The sequence below is a fragment of the Castanea sativa genome, chromosome 11 (assembly GCF_040712315.1).
Source record: "Castanea sativa cultivar Marrone di Chiusa Pesio chromosome 11, ASM4071231v1".
Lineage (NCBI taxonomy): Eukaryota > Viridiplantae > Streptophyta > Magnoliopsida > Fagales > Fagaceae > Castanea > Castanea sativa.
The window spans coordinates 26,921,719-26,943,901 of record NC_134023.1 but is presented as its reverse complement, the minus strand read 5'-3'; the positions used below and the strand labels follow the sequence as shown (position 1 = coordinate 26,943,901).

The 22,183-nt window shown below is 35.2% G+C and overlaps 1 protein-coding gene across 7 annotated transcripts; it reads left to right on the top strand.

The window, feature by feature from the left end:
* Window positions 1-957: 957 nt before the first annotated feature.
* LOC142617867 (lysine-specific demethylase JMJ27-like) lies at window positions 958-18,471 on the top strand. 7 transcript variants are annotated; one of them, XM_075790850.1, is made up of 13 exons: window positions 958-1,374; window positions 1,786-1,913; window positions 2,003-2,102; window positions 2,202-2,334; window positions 2,415-2,478; window positions 4,011-4,794; window positions 4,901-5,230; window positions 15,150-15,866; window positions 15,941-16,013; window positions 16,101-16,186; window positions 16,601-16,720; window positions 17,091-17,161; window positions 18,170-18,471. In XM_075790850.1, exons 1-13 carry the CDS (start codon window positions 1,105-1,107, stop codon window positions 18,192-18,194), a joined length of 2,901 nt encoding a protein of 966 aa, XP_075646965.1. In that variant the 5' UTR covers window positions 958-1,104; the 3' UTR covers window positions 18,195-18,471. The 7 variants fall into 7 exon arrangements, 6 of the variants coding, with proteins under 6 accessions (XP_075646965.1, XP_075646967.1, XP_075646968.1 ...); XM_075790852.1 differs by lacking the exon at window positions 18,170-18,471 and adding an exon at window positions 17,264-18,163; XM_075790851.1 differs by having other exon boundaries at window positions 959-1,374; window positions 16,101-16,171; window positions 18,242-18,467.
* The last annotated feature ends 3,712 nt before the right edge of the window (window positions 18,472-22,183 follow it).

Here is a 22,183-nt window from a genome sequence, read left to right as displayed (position 1 = left end):
CCCTTCTAATTTTCTTTCTATTTTTGGGAGAAAATTTTTGGTAGGTCCGAAGAGAAAACCTTGAACTTCACAATTTATTTTCCTTCCTCTCCACTCAACCAAACACACTTCAAAAAAGTTTCACTTCCTATTTTCACTCTAAAGTTTTCCATCCACCCTATTTCACCTCCAAACAAACACACCCTTACTTGTTTTTTCTCTCTTCACACAAGAGACCTCTTCTCCTTTGATTTTTTTTTATAAAAAAATCTCAATCTTTGTAGTAGAATGAATATTTTATTGAAATAAATGTTTAGTATAGATAAATTGATGTGAGGTCTTTGTAAAAGTGATTGTATAAAATAGAAAAATATGTTCTTTTTTGAAAAATAGACAAAAAATTTTAGAAGAGCTGGTATGAGTTGTGTAAATTTACACTGTTAATAAGACATTATTAACTTTGCATATAGTTTTTTTTAAAAACTTGTTTAATTGATATTTTAATGTAACGTAGTGTAAAATAGATAATCTGATATATGGTGTTTTGAAAAGAAAGTATGTAAAATAATAAAAGTAAATTCTTAAGTTAAGATAGACCATTTTTTTTGCACAAATTGATGTAAATACTCTAAATACCTGTTCATATTTATTTTTGACGTTAGTGAAGCAGAGAAGAAAGGGAATTGTTAATATAACTAAGTATTCTTATCTTGGGTAATAATTTTGAAATTTTAGTAATCACTTTCTTTGTTTAAAATGGAGTTATGAAATCGATTAATTAAAAAGGAGAAATTAATTCGATGAGTTTTTGATTTTATGCGTGCTAAATTAAATATAAAACACAAATAAATTTTTAGAATAAGAAAATATTGAATTTTAGATCCAGCCCAATTTATTCACAAATATGAGATGCTTTACGAAGCAAGTCAAGTCTTAGTCCAGCCCAACTATATTTTGTATGTATCTCTCTCTCTCTCTCTCCAGTACCAGTCAGTGAGTCTGAATCGGTCTTAATTCCTTTAACTAATTTAGACTATTTATCTGAGTCTGAGCAAAGCTTAATAATTTTCCATATACATTCTCCGACTCCAACGATCGAAAAATAAATGAATATCCTGAATCCTGATGGGGGAGGAGGATCGACGATGCAAGCGAAGCGCCGGACCCAACAGGTGGCGTTGCAGTGAAAAGGCGTCGCCTGGAAAGTCCTACTGCGACAAGCATTTGGCTCAACAGTTACAGAATAATCAGAAAAAGAGAAATCAGACTCATAGCGATTCCACTGAGAGGAAGAAGAAGAAGAAGGTGATGGAACAATCTACGTGTTATAATTACATAGACACAGTTGATTCCGGTGAAGGACAATCGACCTCAGCACCTTCACCTAGTGCTATGGTAAAAACCTTCACATTGCACACATTTTTATTCTTTCAATTATATAAAAATCATATTGTGTGTGTGTGTGTGTGTCTCATTGTTAAAAATAAAAATGAAATGCATAGATGTTTTGAGATTATTGTATTATGATAATGCAACTATCTGGGGAAAATAGTTTTATCATGTGAACCGAAGGGAAAAAATTGAAAGATGTGTCTTCGATATCCAAACGCAATGGGATTGAATTTATTTATTTTTAAAAGTCCAGCAGAAGTAAGGTCTAGTTCAAACTATTTGAGTTGTTGTTTGCTTTGCGTTTCCTGTATCAATTGAAATCGTAATAGTGAATTTTTATGCCCTGGTTTGTTTTTAATGGTCAACAAATGAATTGTGTTCCATTTGAACAAGCTTATTGGCATTGCATTGCAGGATAAGTCTTCCCAAAACAAGAAAGAGAGTTTGATGTGTCATCAATGTCAGCGGAATGATAAGAGCGGCGTTATCTACTGTTCCAATTGTAATAGGAAACGATATTGCCATGAGTGCCTTGAGAAGTGGTAAGAAGAATGATAAATGTTATTAAAAAAAAAAAAAAAACACTTTCTATCTGGGATATGATCATATGTGTTGACTTCCAATAACATAGGTACCCTGGGAAGACGAAAGAGGAAGTTGCGATTGCGTGTCCTTTCTGTTGTGGCAACTGCAATTGCAAAGCTTGCCTAAGGGAGGTTCTGGTTGTGAAGGTGTACCCTCTCTTTCCGGTTGTTTTTATTATAATCTCAATTGTGGGTTATATTTGTTTTGTTCTTTTGGCATCATTGTTCTTGTATTTCTTCTAACAGCCTTGCCATAAGGAACTTGATGTCACTGTGAAATTGCGGCAGCTGTACTACTTGCTACATAAAGCTCTGCCAGTTCTCAGGCATATTCACAATGAGCAGAGATCTGAACTAGAGATTGAATCCAATATACGAGGTAAACTAATATTATATAATGGCAAACAGAGCTTTGACTCCCTTTTTACTCTCTAAATTATTATTTCATTGTTTTCTCAGGTGTTCAATTGAAGGAAATTGATATAATAAGAAATAAACTGGACAAAAAAGAGTGTTTGTACTGGTACATTATCACAATTTTTGATAGTTAAAACCGAAACAAAATTTAGATGTTGAGTTTTCCTAGTATCTGTTGTTACCAATTATCTGTTGTTGTCAATTAAATAAATAAAATGCTGCCATTTTATTATCCTTGCTATGCCACCTCCATTGCCATTAGGACTTACAGGTTTTGAAAATTTTGTTTCATCTTGCTTGTGAGAAGATTTATAACCTGTAGTTGCTACTACTCCTATCTATTCTACATTTGATATCTGAAATCTTTCTTCTCATTGTGGTCAAGTTCTATGTGCATGCATGAGTTTGCTTGTGTTTGTGTTTGGTGGAATGTTGTAACTTTGTGGGACGAAATTGGGTGGTGAGATCCATGTGTGACCTGCTTGTCTTGAATTCTTTTGAACTAAGGTTGATATGAGCATGGTGAAAAATTTTCAGGTCAAGCTTAGGTCAAACTGTAGCTTGGCTTGGGCCCAATCACAATGAAACTTTTTTGTGCTTTATATCTTGTCATATTTCTAAAAGGCAACATCAGTTTTCTGCAGTTCTAGATTTATGGTCTTAAGGTCTTTAGATTTTGAGGTTTGTTTGAAAAAAGAACGTTGTTCTAATTCTTGTAATACAATGTCAATGAATTTTCATTGAGTGGTGTCCTGGCTCTCACTGAATGGATTATGCTGAATTTGGGTTAAGGAATGTAACCTTAATTTGGGATGAGCTCATTTTGTGCTAAGGAACTTGTATACACGCTGACAGGCTGAGCTTGAGTGATCTAACTTGGATTGATTGATGGCCTTCTATGTGCACACACATATAGGGCCAGGATTGAGTTATACTGGCTGTATCTCTTTGTCAATCTTACATCATTTAATGAAGATTTATTGGATTAATATTTTGAAAATTGCATCATTGGATTACAAGTTCTCTTTGTTCTTAACAGGCACACTGAATTTAATATATATCGGATACAAGTTACACCAGTTAATTTGAACCCAACTCATATCTTTTTTTTTTTTTTTTTTTTTTTTTTTTTTTTTTTCTATTATGCGAACTTGTATAACATTCGTTTCATAGATTCAATTCTTCTGCATGTGTATGTGTCTTGACATTCTTCGCATTACCAACTTGTCTGTTATTTTGGTTTTTCAAACTGTAGCAAGAACTTTGTTAACTCCCAAATTGATAAAATTGGCAGGTCCAAATTGGATAATATGAATATCAAGATCAATGCCTTTTGTCAAGGAGCAATCAATACACCAGTGCTAGTTTGCTAGGCATGAACGAAAGTGGAGTTGTTACTAGATATCTAAGTATTATGTGAGCTATTATAGAATTTATTGATTAGTGGTTGTGTCTGTTGTTTTCCTTGCTGTTTACAATTGCTAGCTGCATCATAAAAATGATTTTAACACATGTTTCAATGTTACTCTCTCTTGTTTTCTGTGTCATAATCCTGATCACATCCACAGCGTTATATCTCTGTAAGCTGTTTATATACACAATCACAACACATTAAAACCCTGTTTTGTCTTCTCTCAGTGACAATTGCAATACATCCATTGTTGATTACCACCGAAGCTGCCCCAACCCAAGTTGTTCTTATGATCTGTGTCTCACCTGTTGTCGAGAGCTAAGGGAAGGTCACCAGCCTGGAGGTAGTGAGGCAGAAACATCTCAGCAACAGTTTGTAGAGAAAGCTTATTCTCAAGTTATTGATGGAGATGGCTATATTAGTGTGCCAAGGAAAAGGCATTGGTGTGAGAGCCAAGAGGCCCCTGCTTCCAATGATTCTAAAGCTTATATGTCCTGTCACTTTCCTGATTGGAAAGCTAATACTGATGGTAGCATTCCATGCCCTCCAAAAGTACGTGGAGGTTGTGGTACTGCAAAACTGGAGTTGAGACGCAATTTTAAAGCTAACTGGGTAATGAAGCTGTTGCAGAACGCAGAGGATCTTACTAGCAACTGCAAGTTTCCAAATGCTGATTACTCTCAGGGATGCAGTACATGCCAGTCAAATATTTCTGGGGGGAACAATAATACAGTTTCCAATGTTAGACTGGCAGCTTTCAGGGAGGAAAGTAACGATAACTTCTTATTCTGCCCGGATGCTTTTGACATGGCAAATGATGAAACCAATCATTTTCAGATACATTGGATGAGGGGTGAACCTGTGATAGTTAGAAATGTTCTTGACAAGACGTCTGGACTTAGTTGGGAACCTATGGTCATGTGGAGGGCTTTTAGAGAAACAGGTGGCAATGTTAAGTTCAAAGATGAGACACGAAGTGTGAAGGCCATTGATTGCTTGGATTGGTGTGAGGTTGGTTATCTTAATAATCTTAGTTATTCTAGTTGAATGCATGCAAAAAGTTTTACAATATCTACACCTGATAATTTTGAATTGATGAGATCTCATTGTTGTGTAGGTTGAGATTAATATTCACCAATTTTTCATGGGCTATTTAGAGGGCCGTATGCATAAAGATAGCTGGCCAGAGATGTTGAAATTGAAGGATTGGCCCTCATCAACATTATTTGAGGAACGTTTACCCAGGCATAATGCTGAATTTATTGCAGCACTCCCCTACAGTGATTATACTGATCCAAAATTAGGTCCATTGAACCTTGCTACTAGACTTCCTGATGACTCACTGAAACCTGATTTGGGACCCAAAACATATATTGCATATGGATTTCCTGAAGAGCTTGGTAGAGGGGATTCAGTCACAAAGCTGCACTGTGATATGTCTGATGCGGTAATGTTGTTATGTTTGGAAATATTTAAATTTACCCATCAATTCTTGCGTAAGATTTGACAGAGTAGTCTTTTGTTGTTGTATTGTTTCTTATCTTTTAAAAAAATTTACTTAACATATCAGGAAAAAAAAAGGACAGAGAAATGGGATGAAGTATTTGATATCATAGAACCACAATATTATGGTAAAGGTTATCCTCTATGAGCCGGTAGTGGTTGTTTTTGCTTTCTTATAACTTTTAATCTAACAGTATTAATTACTGTAAATTTCCGTACTTTAATCATTTTATGATACCCTTGCACATGTGAACTTATTAGTTATCGCTTCTTTGGCAATACTCACTTGATTGTGTTGCAAGCATTTTGGGCCAAACTATTTGATATATTTTTGTATGCATTCTATAGCACTTTTACTAAGAGAAGACACTCTTATCTTAGGTTTCTTCCTCCTGTGCCCGCTGCTGCCCGTCCCACGTTAGAGGGGAAGATTAGCAAAGTGAGAAAAGACAGGGGGAGCAGCATCTTATTCTCTTTGTGAGAACTTCCGGATCAAAGAAGCATTCGGAACGGGCTCCGCCTTAGAGTGACTCACCTTGCAGAGTATACCAACTGGGTTGCTTCTTGGAGGACCGAACCTGACTGCTGAATAGGACAAGCTTGGTATATTGTCTTCCCTTTATCAGCAGACAGTAGTCACTTTGCATTTATTCCACCAGTACGGATCACTTTCTTCGAATTAGTACTGTAGTAGCGATTGCAGATGGGGTTGGCATGAAACGTCAATTCTTGATTAACAGTATTCCTTTTGTTACTGTCTTTTTTTCCTGAAAAATGCAGCCCCGACCATTATTAAAAAGAAATTGAAAGCAATAAGATTCCATGCACATCACTCTCTCAAGAGGTTGGCCGCTCATCCTAGATCTTCCCATTTTCAAGAAGACCCCAAGTTTGATCTAGATTTCTCAACTGAAAGATCCCCTATATGGATAATACACATTATAGTTGATTGTGATGCTAATTCTAATTGTTTTGTTCCGAAGCAAAGATATACGTGGGGCTGATTGTCCTATTAAAATATTCACAACCAAGAAGTATTGGATTCTATTTTAGATAGGCCCCGAATGAATGGGGATCCCTATCAATATAAAAATGAAGGATATATAATTATAGTTTTCTCCCTTTCTCCCACTCAATAGACGTATCTGGTCTAATACAATATAGTATAGTACAATATGAGACAATAGATTGCAGTGGGATGGATGGTAGAGGGCTGCATGTGCCCAAAAGCGATGATTCACTTATCTCCCTGTCCATAGGGACATGGCATACATTCTTATCTCCCTGTCCATAGGGACATGGCATACATCCGAAACAACTCCCCTAGCTAGCCACCCCTTTATCTCATTTTACAGCCTCGTGGACAGATGGAAGAAGGAAGTTAGAGAATGGGGCATTAAAGGCTCACGAAATAGACAACAAGCAATAGCTTCTCAACCCCCTAACCTTTCTATTATATTGTTAATTATTATAGCACTAGCTTGCCCTTTTGGAAAAATTGGAAGTATGGTGGGAACTTTTTCTGGTGGGATAGAAGGGTTTTGGAAAAATTGTATGATATGGTGGGAACATTTTCTTTGTTGGTTTGGTGGCAAGGGGTGGTGGATGGTTTTGTGTGGGCTTGCTCAGGGGTATATGGTCCAAATGATGATTGTGAGAGGGGTAAAATGTGATACCCCAAATGATGATTGTGAGAGGAGTAACATGTGGGATGAGTTGGTTGGCATTTAGCAATATTGGAGGGTACCGTGGTGTTGCATTGGGAACTTCAATATTATACATTTTCCAAGTGAGTGGATGGGATGTTCAAGATCAACACTGACTCCGACTATGGAAAAATTCTCAGAGTTTATTGAGGATCTTAATTTGATTGATTTGTCTTTAGAAGGAGGGAGATATACTTGGTTGAGTGGTACGGACTAGCCTTTGATGTCTAGGATAGATGGAGCTTTGGTTTCTCATGATTGGGAGGAATACTATCTAGATGTGATCTAGCGAATATTACCTTGTCCTATTTTAGACCATTGTCCAATTCTTTTGGAGACAGGGGGAATGGTGAGGGGGAAAAGCCCTTTGTGGTTTGAAAATATATGGTTAAAGACAGAAGGGTTTCTGGATAGAGCTCAATCTTGGTGGAATCTGACATTCTTTCTTTGGTACGCCTAGTTTTGTGCTCCCCAAAAAGTTGAGGGCTTTGAAAAAAATATTATACGATGGAATTGTAGAGTGTTTAGAAATGTTGGTATTAATAGGAAAAGATTACTGGAGGATTTGGTGAGATTAGATTCAAAGGAAGGAGAATGTGGACTCACTGATGTGTAGAAACGTGCAAGAGCAGAAGTACGATCTCAAGTAGAACATCTTTCCTTAAAAGAAATATCATGGAGATAGAAATTGAGGATGTTGTGTATCAAGGAAGGAGACAATAATACTAAGATTTTCCACAAGATGGCTAACTCCCATAGAAGGTATAATTATTTGGGTCTTTTGGGTGATATATGAGGAGTTGTCAGAGGTGGCTGCCCAAGTAGTACGGTTCTAAAAAAATCTATATCAGGAGACAGGAGTGGAGACTTTTTGTGGAGGGTTTGGAGTTTGCACAAATTGGGGGACAGAGAGGGGATGTCCTGAAAGGAAGTTTGAGAAGGAGGAGATCCTTCAAGTAGTTAGAGATATGGAAGAAGATAGAGCTCCAGGTTTGGATAGCTTCTCTATGGCCTTTTTTCACCATTGTTAGAGAGTTGTAAAAAAAGATGCCTTAGCAGTCTTTAGGAGTTTTGTCAATACAGTAAATTAAAAAAAATCTCTTAATGTTACTCATCACCTTAGTCCCTAAAAAGAATGATGCCTCCAATGTTGGAGATTTCTAGCCCATAAGTTTGGCGATGAGTGTGTATAAAATCTTGCCTAAGGTATTGGCAAACCGTCTTAGAGGGGTTTTAGATCAGTTGATATCTGAGACTCAGAATAACTTTGTGGGTGGAATACAAATACTTGATTCAGTCCTTATTGCCAATGAGTGTGTGGATAGCCGAGTGAAGAGTAAGATCCTGGGGGTTATTTGTAAGCAAGATATTGAGAAAGCTTACGGTCATGTGAATTGGGAGGCACTCCTAGATTTGTTGAAGAGGATGGGCTTTGGGGATAAGTGGTGTAAATGGATTTGTACTTGTATACCTATGGTTCAGTTCTCTATTTTTTTTGGGTAAATGGGTCTCCAGTTGATTTCTTTGGAAGTTCAAGGGGGATTGAGACAAGGGGATCCGTTATTTCCTATGTTGTTTTTATTTATGATGGAGTTTTTTAGTGGGATGTTGAAGAGAGTGGAGGGGTCAAATTTAATTCGAGGTTTCAAGGCTAATGGTAGGCGGGGTGATAGGGTATGTGTTTCACATCTCTTGTTTGTAGACTATACAATTCTTTTTTGTGAGGCAGATGTGGCTAATCCTTCATATTCAGATGTTGCTACTTTGTTTTCAAGTTGTAATAAGCTTGAAGATTAATGTAAGTAAGAGTGAAATGATTCCAATTGGGGTGGTTGATAATGTGCATGCTTTGGCAGAGATTTTGGGGTGTAGGGTTGGGACTTTGCCTAAGTCTTACCTTGGCTTGCCTTTTGTGGGTCCTCACAAGTCCACTTCTATTTGGAATCCTATTTTGGAGAAAATTAAGAGGAAATTGACAGGATGGTAGAAGGTGGCAAATTGACTTTGCTTAAGAGTTCATTGTCGAGTCTTCCTACCTATTATTTATTGCTTTTCATCATTCCTACTCACGTGGGAAACAAAATTTAAGAAAATGCAATGGGACTTTCTTTGGGGAGGTATGGGGTTGAGTCCAAGTCACATTTGGTAGGATGGGACAAATTGTGTGTGCCTATGGCTATGGCCAATGGTGGCTTAGGTATTAGGAAGCTCACTACCTTCAATGAAGCCTTATGAGGGAAATGGCTTTAGCATTTTGGGACTGAGGAGACAAGGCTTTGGAGGAGGGTGGTAGCTATGAAGTTTGGGGAAGAATAGGGGGTATGGACTTCTAAGTTGGGTATGGGTGTGTATGGTTGTGGTTTGTGGAGAGCCATCTAAATGGGTTGGGAGGCTTTTAGCCATAATACTCGGTTCGAGATTGGGGTGGAGAATAGAGTAAAATTTTGGCAAGATTGTTTTGAATAAGATTGCCACTAATAGAGAAGCCATAGTAGAGTTTTCCTTGCAAGGCAGTGGGTGGGGAGAGGAGGAGTTGGGATGAATGTTTCACTTGGGATCTGAATGATTGGGAGTTGGATTTAGTGGTGGATTTCCTTCATATTTTGGAACCGAATACCCCTTCAATTGAACATGGGGATCACATGAGATGGAAGTTGAAGAAGAATGAGGTTTATGATACTCATTCTTTTTATAATAAATTGTGAGGTCCTCTTCCATCCTCTTTCCTTGGAAAGGTATTTGGAAATCAAGGCCCCTTGGCGAGTGAACGTTTTTTTTTTTTTGTTTTTGGATTGCAACTTGGGATAAGATACTCATGGGTGACAAATTGAGAATTAAGGGCTTCGCTTTTGTTGACTGGTATGTTATTTGTCGTTGTTATGGGGAGACTATGGATCATTTACTGCATTATTGTGAGAAGGTCTATCGGTTGTGGTGTTTTGTTTTTTGATCTTTTGGGGTTTCGTGGGTTGTACCAAGAACAATTCTAGATTTTCTTTTTGGTTGGTGAAATTGTTTGGGAGAGGCTCTCATCAGACACTTGGAATTTAGCTCCGTTGTGTTTGATGTAGTGTATTTGGAGAGAGCGTAATAGGTGGACTTTTGAGGATGTGGATAGTTTGGTACCAGCTGCTTGCTTCTTTTAGTGGTTCTTTGTTTAATAGCTCTTGGACATGGGACTCACAACTAGTGATTCCCTCCCTCTATTTATTAGTTCTCTTATCTCTTGTATTTAAGCTTTCATTTATGCAATTCTCTTTTTCTTTCTTATACTTTTTGACTTCTTTGTGCTCCTTTGCATAAAGAAGATTTATTTATACAGATTCTTCTTATTTATCAAAAAAAGAATTTTCAAATTTTATTTTTACGTGTCCGTATGGACATTCCTATGGATGGAGGGTGGTAACTACACTTGATCAAATAGTCTTTCAAGATCCATGCTAGACAGATTGTTGTCCACCCCAGCTACGGAAGAGCATTATTCTAAGATGGTGCAGATGTGTCTTCCGTGATTACTCTCTGACCATTTTTCTGTTCTTTTGGAGTGTGGGAGTATGCAACGAGGTCTGAGACCATAAAGATTTGAATACATGTGGCTAAAAGCAAAAGGGTTTACCTATAAGGGGAAGGGGTGGTGAGATTCTTATCATTTCAAGGCTTGCCTAGCTATATGTTGGCCAACAAGTTGAAAGCTTTGAAGCTAGATTTAACAAAGTGGAGTTTGAATTTAATGGGAAGGAAAAATACATTGCTAGGTTGCATTAAGTCACTCGATGAGATCTAGGAGAGTAGATTCTTGCTTGATGAGAAAAAGATGCAATGAGAACAATTCATTGTGGAACTTGAGAAAATTATGCTGTTGGAGGAAATTAGTTGGAGGCAAAAGTCTTGGATGCTTTGGTTGAAGGAAGGGGATAATACAAAGTTCTTCCATTGTCTTGTGAACTCACACTGTAGAACACTATTGGGCATTTAGTGGTAGATCAGACAGAGATCAAACAATTGAATTTTACCAACATTTATATACAGAAGCAGGAGTCTGGCGCCCTCTGTTGGATGGTATGCCTTTTTCAGCTGTTGATGATAACGAATCTAGCTGGCTGGATAATTGCTTTACAAAGGATGTTTTTGAGGCGGTCAAGAATATGAGTGGGGATAAAGCATTGGGCTCAGATGAATTCATGATGGCTTTTTTCAAAGCCTGTTGGAGTATTTTAAAGTGGACATGGTACATTTGAGAAGAGTATTAATGCTTCCGTTATCGCAGTTATCCCAAAAAAACACTTGGTGCAGTAAATGACAAGGATTTTTAACCCATTAGCTTAGTCATTGGGGTTTACAAGATCATTGCCAAAGTATTGGCTAATAGGTTGCAAATGGTGCTAGAAGAGGTGGTGTATGAACCCTTGAATGATTTTGTCAGAGGGAGACAGGTTTTGGATTTTGTGCTTATTTCCAATAATGCATAGATAGTCGTATGAGTCAGACGATGCAGATTCAGTTCTTGATGGAGGAAGTAGATATTCACATATGAACAGTAGTCTGAATGGTTTTTTCATAGCTCACAGGGTTTTGGCAAGGCAACTCATTATCCCCATTATTGTTTATTATTATGGAGGCTTTGAGCAGATTATTGGAAAGGTCAAGTGATGCAGGAGTCTAATGCAATAAGTGAAAGATGTTGACATGGCATCAGGGGCGGAGGGAAGGGGGGCGAGGGGGGGCAGGTGCCCCCCCTGAACTTTCAAAATTTTTTTTTTACTGATAATGATAATGTATTGAACTGAAATGTCTTATTTACCCCTTGCACAAAAGACAAAAAAAAACTTTTCTATTTATTGGGAACAAACAGCTACATGGTTCAGAACTCAACAGCCTTAACTAATAGAACTCTAAAACTACTATAACTTTAATATAAAACTACTGGTCCTACTTAGTAATGATTAAAAGAAGAAAAAAAAAAAAAACCTACTGCTAATGCTATATGCCAATAGGGAATAGGAATCACGCCAACCTAATACTAATAGAACTTTTTTGTTTTTTATTGGAGTACTAATACTAATACTAATAGAACTCTGAAAAAAAAAAAAAAAGTGTATATCTAATATAGTAGTTCTTTGGATTTTCTTTTTTAAATTAAGTAAGGGGAGAATAATTAATTTTTTCATAATTTGTAATTTTGTTTATATAAACTCCGCCCTCCCTCAAAATGTCTCCAATTTTGGGGAATTAAAAATGAGGGATTAGAATTCATCCAAACCCTCCCAAATTCCTCCCCCTTCTTTCTCAAAAAATATCCAAATAAGGTAATTTAACTTACTCTCCCTCTCTCTACTCCACTTCCTTGTACTCACCTTCCATCCAAACAAGCTATTAGAGTTTCTGTTGAGTTTTTAAAAGCATTCAAGCAGAGTTTTTAAAAGCATTCAAGTCATCGAGTCACATTTAAATATTCACAGGTATATTGCATACTCTTAATATTCATATTTAAATTTTTTAAGATTAGTTTTTTACTTTCAATTTTATCTTTTAATCTTGCCCCTCCTGATCTAAATTCCTAGCTCCGCCACTGCATGGCATGGTGATGTGGCATGAGAGAATGACTTGGTATGGTGGCGTGGCACGAGGGATTGACATGGCACAATGCAAGTCAAGCCTAAGGGCTGTATTTCACATGTCCCATGTGGTTATTGTAGCTAAATCAACATGTGCTAATTTTGTTGTAGTGTTTGAAAAATAGAGGGAAAATTAGTTAAAGGCACATGCACATGCTAGATTTTAGGAAGTTGTTAGAAGTAAAAGCCACGTGCTTTATTAAATATAGCATGTAATTAATATGTTACAATTGTATTCTAGCATGTGACAATGTGAGTTAGTTATGGATGATGTCATCGCCAACATCTAACCCCTAGGCCAGTAAATATCCATGTATAAGCATTATAATAGAGGGGTTTTGTTAGTAAATGAAAATAAGCCTTTGAAATCTTTTCCTTGAGAACTTAGTGTTCTTTGCAAAGGTGCCAAATCACCTATCAATTTATTTAAGCAACTCACACCCCATTTAGTTTTAAACCATATTACATCCCATCACATTCCCTGCAACAACAAGGGGGTAATTATATATCAGGGTTTACAGTTGGTGATTTACCAGATAATCTGATTATGATCTCACTTCAGATGACACATTTTTTTTGGTGAGGCTAATCCAGAACGAATTTGGCATTTGAAAGATTTTTTTGTGTGGTTGCAGGCCATTTTGGATTAAAGATAAATTTTGGGAAATTTGAGTTGGTTTTGGTAGGTCTAGTGTCAAATGTGGATGCCTTGTCAGATATTTTGGGGTGCAGAGTATCCAAGCTTCCAATGAAGTATTTGGGGCTTCCCTTAGGCTCCACCTTCAAGGAGAGAGAGCTATGTGGAATGTTGTTATAGGGAAATTGGAGAGAGGGTTTGCTGGTTTGAAAAGAATGTATCTCTCTATAGGGGCCGAATGATGCTTATAAAGAACACCTTATCTAACCACCTAACCTACTAGTTATCTTATCTCCCATCCCAAAGTGAGTTGCTTGGTGTATCGAGAAGTTACAGAGGGATTTCTATGTGTTGGGGTTGGTGATGAGTTTATATTCCACCTGGATACTAGGACCATTTTCAGGCGGTGGATTGGGCATTCAAAATTTATTCTAATTTAATCAGGTGTTGTTGGGCAAATGGTTTTCGAGGTACACAACTAAGAGGGAGGTTTTTTGGTGAAGGGTGGTGGACCATAAATATGGAAGCATGTGCAGGGGATGGTGTTCTAACAGCATTCAGGGTTAAGCTTCTGGAAGCACATAAGGAAGGGTTGGGAGGCTTTTAAGCGGTTTATCAATTTCGAAGATGGGATGGCTCTTTAATCAGGTCTTGACATGATTCATGGTGTGGGGGGCTGCTGCTAAGGGAGAGTTTCCTATAATTTTTTCGTATTGCAAGTAATAAGCATGCTTTTTTGGAGGGCATTTTGTCTTTTGTAGGGGATGTTTACCAATGGGATGTCTGTTTTGTTCACCCAGTCCAAGACTAGGAACTGGAGTCCGTTGCCTTGTTTATGGATCTGATTTATTTTGGGCAGATAAGACGAGGTGGAGTGGATACACTCTGGGCTCTTATCTTCACAGAATGTTTTTGAAGTCGAATCCTTCTAAATTTGTAACTCTCAATTTCTCGTTAGTCCTTTCCTTTTTGTTGGAAGAATCTATGGAAGCCTAAAGTTCCAACAAAGGTCAGCTTTTTCCTTTCGACAACAGCTTTTGGGAAAGATCCTAACTACTGATAACGTTCAGAAGAGGAGATTAGTTGTGATAGATTGATGTTGCATGTGTAAGCAGCATGGGGAAGCCATGGATCGTCTACTTTTCATTTGCATGGTTGCTGCAGAGCTTTGGATCATGGTATTTTCTTTATTTGGGGTGTACTGGGTTATGCAAAAAGGTGTCATGGAGCTTTTAGCCAATTAGAAAGGCAACTTCAAAAGGTCCAGTAATGCTGAGATTGGTGTAGATCCCCCCATTGCCTCGTGGGGTATTTGGTGGGAGGGGAATGCCTGGATGTTTGAGGGTTGTGAAAGATCAGTCATGATCTGATGTTTTTATTTCTCAAGTCTTTGTTTGAGTGGATAAATGCTTCAAGGTTGTTTTCTTTTGCTGTTTTACCTGACTTGCTTGATCGATCTACTTTTAGTCTGTAGTTTTTGTGTACCTATTGTACATACATGGGTGGTGTTTACCCATGTCTTCTGAGCTTCTTTAATGAAATTTTAATTATAATATATATATTACATGAAACCTGTATGTGGAATTTGTACCTGTTTTACATAAATTTACATGTTTCTAACTCGGTCCTTGTTAAGGTTAAGAGCAAGACTTTACTTAGGTGTTGTTCCTTAGGTTTCTCACTTAAGATTATGTCATTTGGCTTTTTCCTCATGAATGAAAGTGTTTTTTTAAGTTAAGTAGCTATGTGGCAGAATCTTAAGAGGGGAACTTAAGGAACAGAACCTAAGGGACTGTACATAAGTTTTTTCCTAAGATAAATAATCTCCTTTTAATGTCACTTGGTTCTGTTTATGACATTGTATATGGTGATTGACAATAGTAATGGTAATTTGATTTGGTTTAGGTTAACTTACTGACACACACGACTAGGGTGAAGATTGCTCCCTGGCAACATAAAAGCATAAGAAAGATACTAAACAAACATGCAACTGAAGACTTGCATGAACTTCATGGTAGAATAGATGAGGCTGGGGGTCGAGTTAGAGGACAGTCGCTTAAACGAACTTGTGAACATGAGATCATGGTTGCTGAATGTATGAAAAGTGAGAATATTGTTGATAATGATCGGACAAGTGTTAGTACTGAATCAGAGTATACAAATGTTCAGAAGCTTGAACATCAAAGGAATAAGATGAAACAATCCAATTTCTCTAGATGTGGTGACATTTGTCAGACAGACTCATTTCTAGAACGTAATGACACAAGGATGCAATGTCTGAATAAGCAGCGCCCTGAATTGGAGGAAAGCTCTTTACAAAGCAATTTATATGATAAGAAAAACTTGTTTACTGAGGTTGTGGATCAGAAATCAAGGACATTGGATTTTGATGTAACGGCAGATAAATATCTTTCAGCGAAGGACCAAGGGGAGGATCCAAGATCAAAAGAGTCAAGTCCAGAGCCATCAAGAGATTCTCATGAGAGTAAAAAACGGTTGGAAGTTGCCCATGGTGGTGCTGTTTGGGACATCTTCCGCAGGCAGGATGTTCCAAAGTTAATTAAATACTTGGAAAAGCACAAAGAGGAATTTCGCCACATCAAAAATCTTCCTGTAAAATCAGTGAGTATGATTGCTGGTCATTAGGAACTATGTTCTGTACTAAATATTGAGTTGCTTATACATGCTTCTTGCAGGTTGTTCATCCTATTCATGATCAGACTCTTTTCTTGAATGAGAGACATAAGAAACAACTGAAGGAGGAGTTTAGTAATAATCTCTTCTATCTTTCCATGTCAGTCTTGCTGAGTTGCAATACACTGCTATGGTTTTATTTATGTTAAATTTTTTATGCAGATATAGAACCTTGGACATTTGAGCAATACCTTGGTGAAGCTGTTTTTATTCCAGCAGGGTGCCCTCATCAAGTGAGAAATAGACAAGTAATTTATCAGCTAGTAACAGCTTCTTCATTTGGCAAGCTAGACATGAATGATCTACATTTTATCAAATACTCTTGGCTTTTTATCTGGAATAATTGATATGCTATTTTCCTGGTTGATGCTTAAAAATCTTGTGAGCTCTTCGAAACTGCCTTTTCCTTTAATTACCTATCCAATGAATAAATAAAGGAACAAAAAGCAGTGTGTAAATTACGTTGTACTTGTTATACATTTTATAGGCATATATAGAGTTGGTTTGTCTGAATCTTATCTTAATGAACTGCTGTAAGAGTAATTTCCCATATGATTGGCCTTTGTGGCTATCAATAAATAAATCTTTTCTTAATCACTTGCACTGTATTTTTATTAGTTTTTCCGTCTTTTTCTTGATTACATGTCTGGTCAATTTTTCAGTCTTGCATAAAGGTGGCACTTGATTTTGTATCTCCTGAAAATGTTGAAGAATGTATTCGGTTAACTGAAGAATTTCGGTTGCTTCCAAAGAAGCATAGAGCTAAGGAAGACAAGTTGGAGGTACTAGTTATTTTTCTTCCTTTTGTTACATCATAAACATTTATTTTTCATGTTAAGTGTTTTAGTTTTCATCCAGTCATGAAATAGCTTTGAACTCAAAACACAGGCATTGTTAAGCGCTATAAATGTTGTATGTTAGTTGTGCATACTTTATAAGAACACTGCTAAATGAACCTACTGTAATAATTTTGTCTGTGTCATACTATTCGGTTTTGGAGTGTCAAAACTAGTGTTGAATGCAAACATGAAATGGAGGGTTTATCTTAGTTTGACATATATTTACTTAGGGATGACTATCACATAGGCCATAGGATAATAAATAGTCATGTTATCGGTATTTTTTGGCTCTGTTAATTTCATTTCTTTACAGGTTAAAAAGATGACACTTTATGCTGTGAGTTGGGCTCTTAGAGAAGCCAAAAGTCTATTGCCAAATCTTGAGTAAGATTCATCTCTTTATCTTAGTCTTTGAAGGACCTTATGATCGTGATTAACAAATTATTCCATTATTTATAGACGACTTATTTTTTTCAAATGTGATAGATAGTATCAGTACGCAAGAAAACCTTTTTGTTCCAGCCTCCAGGTCCTCCCCTTGGCATTAACTGCTGTCTAGGGCCTATTGAGCTAACGTAGGTAATATGAATGAACTTATGAACATTCATAAGTTTGAACCTTTGGCTACCCAAAATTCTATGGTCCTTGCAAAGATTTTCTCTACTAATTTGTGGTTTTGTTCTGAAGAAGGGGATTTTGGGAGCAAGATTATAAATTTTGTCATCTTGGAATGCTTGAATGCTTAATGGTGAAATTTTGGGGAAAATAATGGCAAGAAAAAAGTACTTTACATAATAGAAGTCTTTTAATTGTAGGACTATAGATTTGCGTTAATATTAAGTGTTATCTCGTAGCAGAATAGAAATATTTTAGTCGTGGAACTATAAATTTGTGCTAAGTTAACTATACCACTTGGCGAAATGTGAGACATTCTATGTTTTCTAAAATTTTACCTGTTTTCAGTTTCCACTTTTGTATATTAGGTAGATATTAGATTATGCATTGTCAAGAGTTTTGTAGTTAATTGCATTGTTTGGTAGCTATGAGGAGAACCAACTCAACCAAGGTTCTAGTTCCTCTTCCCCCAAACCCAATTGTTGTAACAGTTAAAAATAAAATAAAAAGATATTAGATGTTATGACTTATAACGTTGACCTTCATAGCCAAGTGTACTTATTTGCAAATATAACATGTTTGCTCTTCCCAAATTTATTTGTTTATTTATTTATTTTTTAAAGTGTACTTATTTTCCTTCAAGAGATGACATCTAAGTCAACCCAAGCCATGGGATTGAAAGAGTACCCTGATTGATATGGTGTTATTTGGTTCCAAAAAAAAAAAAGACAGATGTATCATGTAGCTGACCTGATGGTCTACAATTTTCTATGGCAGTTTGATCTTCTTTTGTGTTCATTAATTTTGTCCATCATGAGACGCCTAACAGAGCCAATTGCACTACTGCAGTAAATCGAACCAACAGCAGGAAGAGTAAAAGCACCAGATGGTTTTTCTGCCACTTGGTTAATGCCGTTGTACTGTGCCCTTTTACAATGTTGTTCTTAACAAAAGACAGTAAATTCTTGTTGAAACAAACTGTGGCTGATCCCTAATCTATTGTAGTAAAGCCCCGCCATAATTTTTTCAAAACAATTTTTTCTTTTTCTTTTTTGAACTCAAGATGAGAAATAGCACATTTTTAGATAGTTTGTAATACATTTATCAAGTTATAATTAGTGTAACTCCTTTTTTTTTTTTTTTTTTCATATTACACCATTTGTTAACTTTGATTTAGATTTATTTTTTGAAGATCTTAATGTGGATTACACATTTCTTATTTTTTAATAGAAACTGTAAATTTCATGTTAATCAAATACTATTTATTATCCTATTTATAAACTCATGTTTATTTATAATTTTAAAGTACAAACAACTTGAAATTTTACCAACGAGCACAAAAACCAATGCACCAATTGTGGTACAATAAGGTTGTGATTCACTAGTTATTCTAGAAACTCACCAAATCTGGGGAAAAAAAAATTACTGGAGGTTTGTATTTCTTGAAAATCCCCACCTATATCACCGTTCAATATTTCTTGGTCCACAATCGGCCTAATCACCTAGCCATTAGGTCCAATATGAGTAGGCTCACTTAACCATGTTTCATAATTGGAAAAATGTTAATAAAATATTATTTTACTATCCGATTTATAAACTCATGTTTATGTATAATTTTAAAGTACAAAATACTTGAAATTAAAAAAAATTTATAGATGGAATAATTATTGATTTATAATTATCTTGATATATTACAAGCATTGAGTGAAGTCTATAAGAGAAGGGACTATATAATCCAACTATTGATTTTTTAAAAAACTCCAATGCAAAGTTTGAGAAGGGTTGAAGAGTATGTGAATCTTATTAAACAAACAAATTATATGTATGGTTTAATTTTTAGTTTCAAACATATCAATCGTCATTAAGAAAAGGTAGAAAAGCCAAGAGCCTTATAGTAGTGTTTTCAACAGAAACATTTAGGGTTCAAATTCTCTCACTCTCAATTATAGAATTATAAAAAGAAAAAAAGAAAAAAGAAAGATGCATAAATTATTAGGGTTCAAATTCTTACTCTCAATTATAGAATTATAAAAAAAGAAAAAAGAAAAATACATAAATTGTTAAGCAAACGCTGTAGTTTCATTCTAGCACAATGAGTTAATTATTGCAATCTACCTTTAACTTTGATAGTATTTGCACTTTACACCTCAAATTATAGAAACTTGTAATTACCACCCTAATTGCAACAATCCTTGCAAATAGTACCTAATCGTCTATTTGGCGTTAAATGTACATAAATAGGCCTCCCTCTTCTTGTCTCCCTCTCCCCAATTTTTTAATATGCCCAAAATCTCAAAATAATTTCTTTTAATAACACAATACCCATAATCGATGATCCACATACTGGTAAGATGCCACACAACGGTGACAAATTCTTAGGCTGATTTACAAGACAAAATAATTGAGAAAATGTAGTTCGCTCTAAGTTGGGAGGTATTTCATACTGAGGACATGTTTAGTAAATTGTAATAGGTACTGTAATGTGATTTCTATGTTTTAGCTATTTGGTAGTTTGTTTATGTTTTTATTACTTAGTAGGTGCAATAATTTTTAAAATTAATATATTTCTAAATAAACAAATTTTCCATATACACGTAATAATTATAAAAACTAGCATGTAACCTATGTAAATGCATAGATACATTTAAAATTAAATATAATTTTTATCATAAAATATAAATTGATAATACATGAAAATCAACAAGCTGAAATATTTTGGGCTATGGTAATAACTGTGAATCCTGAAAAGAAAGAAAGAATAGTCAAAGGTGACTGGTGTGACCCGGACAAGGACCCTCCGACGGTTAAGTCAGTTTTCTCTCTAAAACACAAGGAGAGAAATTAGTGAATGGTCAAGTCTTACCTTGGGTGAATAGGGTTTTCTCATTTTATAGAGAGTTAGATGCAAGGGCAGCTCAACAAATTTGGAGGCCTAAGGCGATACATTTAAATGAGGCATTTTTGTTATTACTTAAATAATATTTAACTTTTTCTCAAAAAAAAAAAAACTTAACTAGTATTAATGTCATAATTTTTTTTAACAAAAATCTAATCCTTTTATTTTGTAATATGCTTTCTTTTCTTTTCTTTTTTTGGGAAAAATGCTAAAGCTATAACAAATTTTACTAAAAAAAATTTCAAACGACGTAGAAATTAATGCGATTAGTGACACTTCAAGAAGATAATAAATAAGTATTTAAATGAATGATGTTAGAGATATTATAAATTTTATAACATGAGACTTACAAAGATGTATCATTAATCACAAAAAATAATTCAAAAATGCATTTAATAGGTTATTAACGTTCACATATCATATTAATTGTTACATCAATTTGTAAAGCTTTCAAGTAAAATTAATAATATTTCTAGAATTTTTTTATTTGAATTATTTCTTACGATTAATGACACATATATTTGTAAGGAAAAATGCTAGAGATACAAATTCTTTTACAAAAACTTTTACAAATTGATGATGTGGTAAATGATTATAGATAAATAAAAAAGTGATGTTGTCAGTGGGCCCAGATGAGAACCAGTAAGAAGTTGGCTACAATAACAGTTTGTAAAAATATCGTAAAATAGTTTGTAACTATAACATTACTCTATTTGTAAGACTTATGTATTTAAAGTTGTATTATCTCTAGCATTACTCAATTCTTTGGGACTTCTTAAAAGTAGAGGAAAATTATAAAACTAATTTTTTTTTTCTATATCTCCAATTTTGTTTTTTAAATATATCAATTTTTGCCCCAAAATTTGAGGTCTTCCTCTAATAGGGGGCCTTAGGTGGTGGCCTAAGTGGCCTAGGCCTAGGGCTGGCCCTAGTTAGACGTGGGTCTACTTGTTTGGATCCACCACCATCGTAGGTGATGCTTGTGGTTGATAAAGAAAATGGGCTATATGGAGCGTAGTATGTGGAATCCCTTCCTATTGAGCAACGTGTTGTATTTTGTTTATGTGAATCTAATGGAAGATTTTCCACAAAACTCACAAAGTATATTTTGGTCGTCCATGTAATTGTTGTTTGTAGATTAACTCGTCTATAGAGAACTCCCTTCGCTATATAACTCGGTCATCAATGGGTGAGTGTCTTTGTATGTTCTTGTTCTTGGATGAGTTGATATAGGTATGGTTACACTTTGGATGACGGCACAAGGACGAGTGATACTTGTGTTGATCTCCATCATAAATAATTAGTCAAATTATTTAAAAAAATAGCATGTAACATATGCATACGGCATACACATGGATGTATTTAAAATTAAACACAATTTTTCTTATAAAAATATAAATAATTAGTCAAATTATTAAAAAAAATAGCATGTAACATATGCATACAAATAGATGCATTTACAATTAAACACAAATTTTATCATAAAAATATAAATAATTAGTCAATTTTTTTTTAAAAGTAAATATAATTAGTCACATATTAAAATTCTTACCTAAATTTAATACTACTTATGATCATTTTTTTCTTCTAATTTTTAATAAGATAAAATGTGTAGTGATCTTTGTTGTGTAGTGATTTTTATTGAGTATATGCGATTGATTTTTTTTATTAAATTTTATAGTTCATTAATATTATATTTTTAGTATTTTGCACTCATTAACTCACTTGGCATAGATATTAAAAAACTTAAGTGAACACATGGCACAAACTTAAGTGTATAATTATGGTGCGGTCTCCATATAAATTTAGACACATGGCACAAACCTAAGTGAACTTTCTCTAAGTTTTACCTATGAATATATATATAATTATGAAAAATAACTCATCTCTCTCTC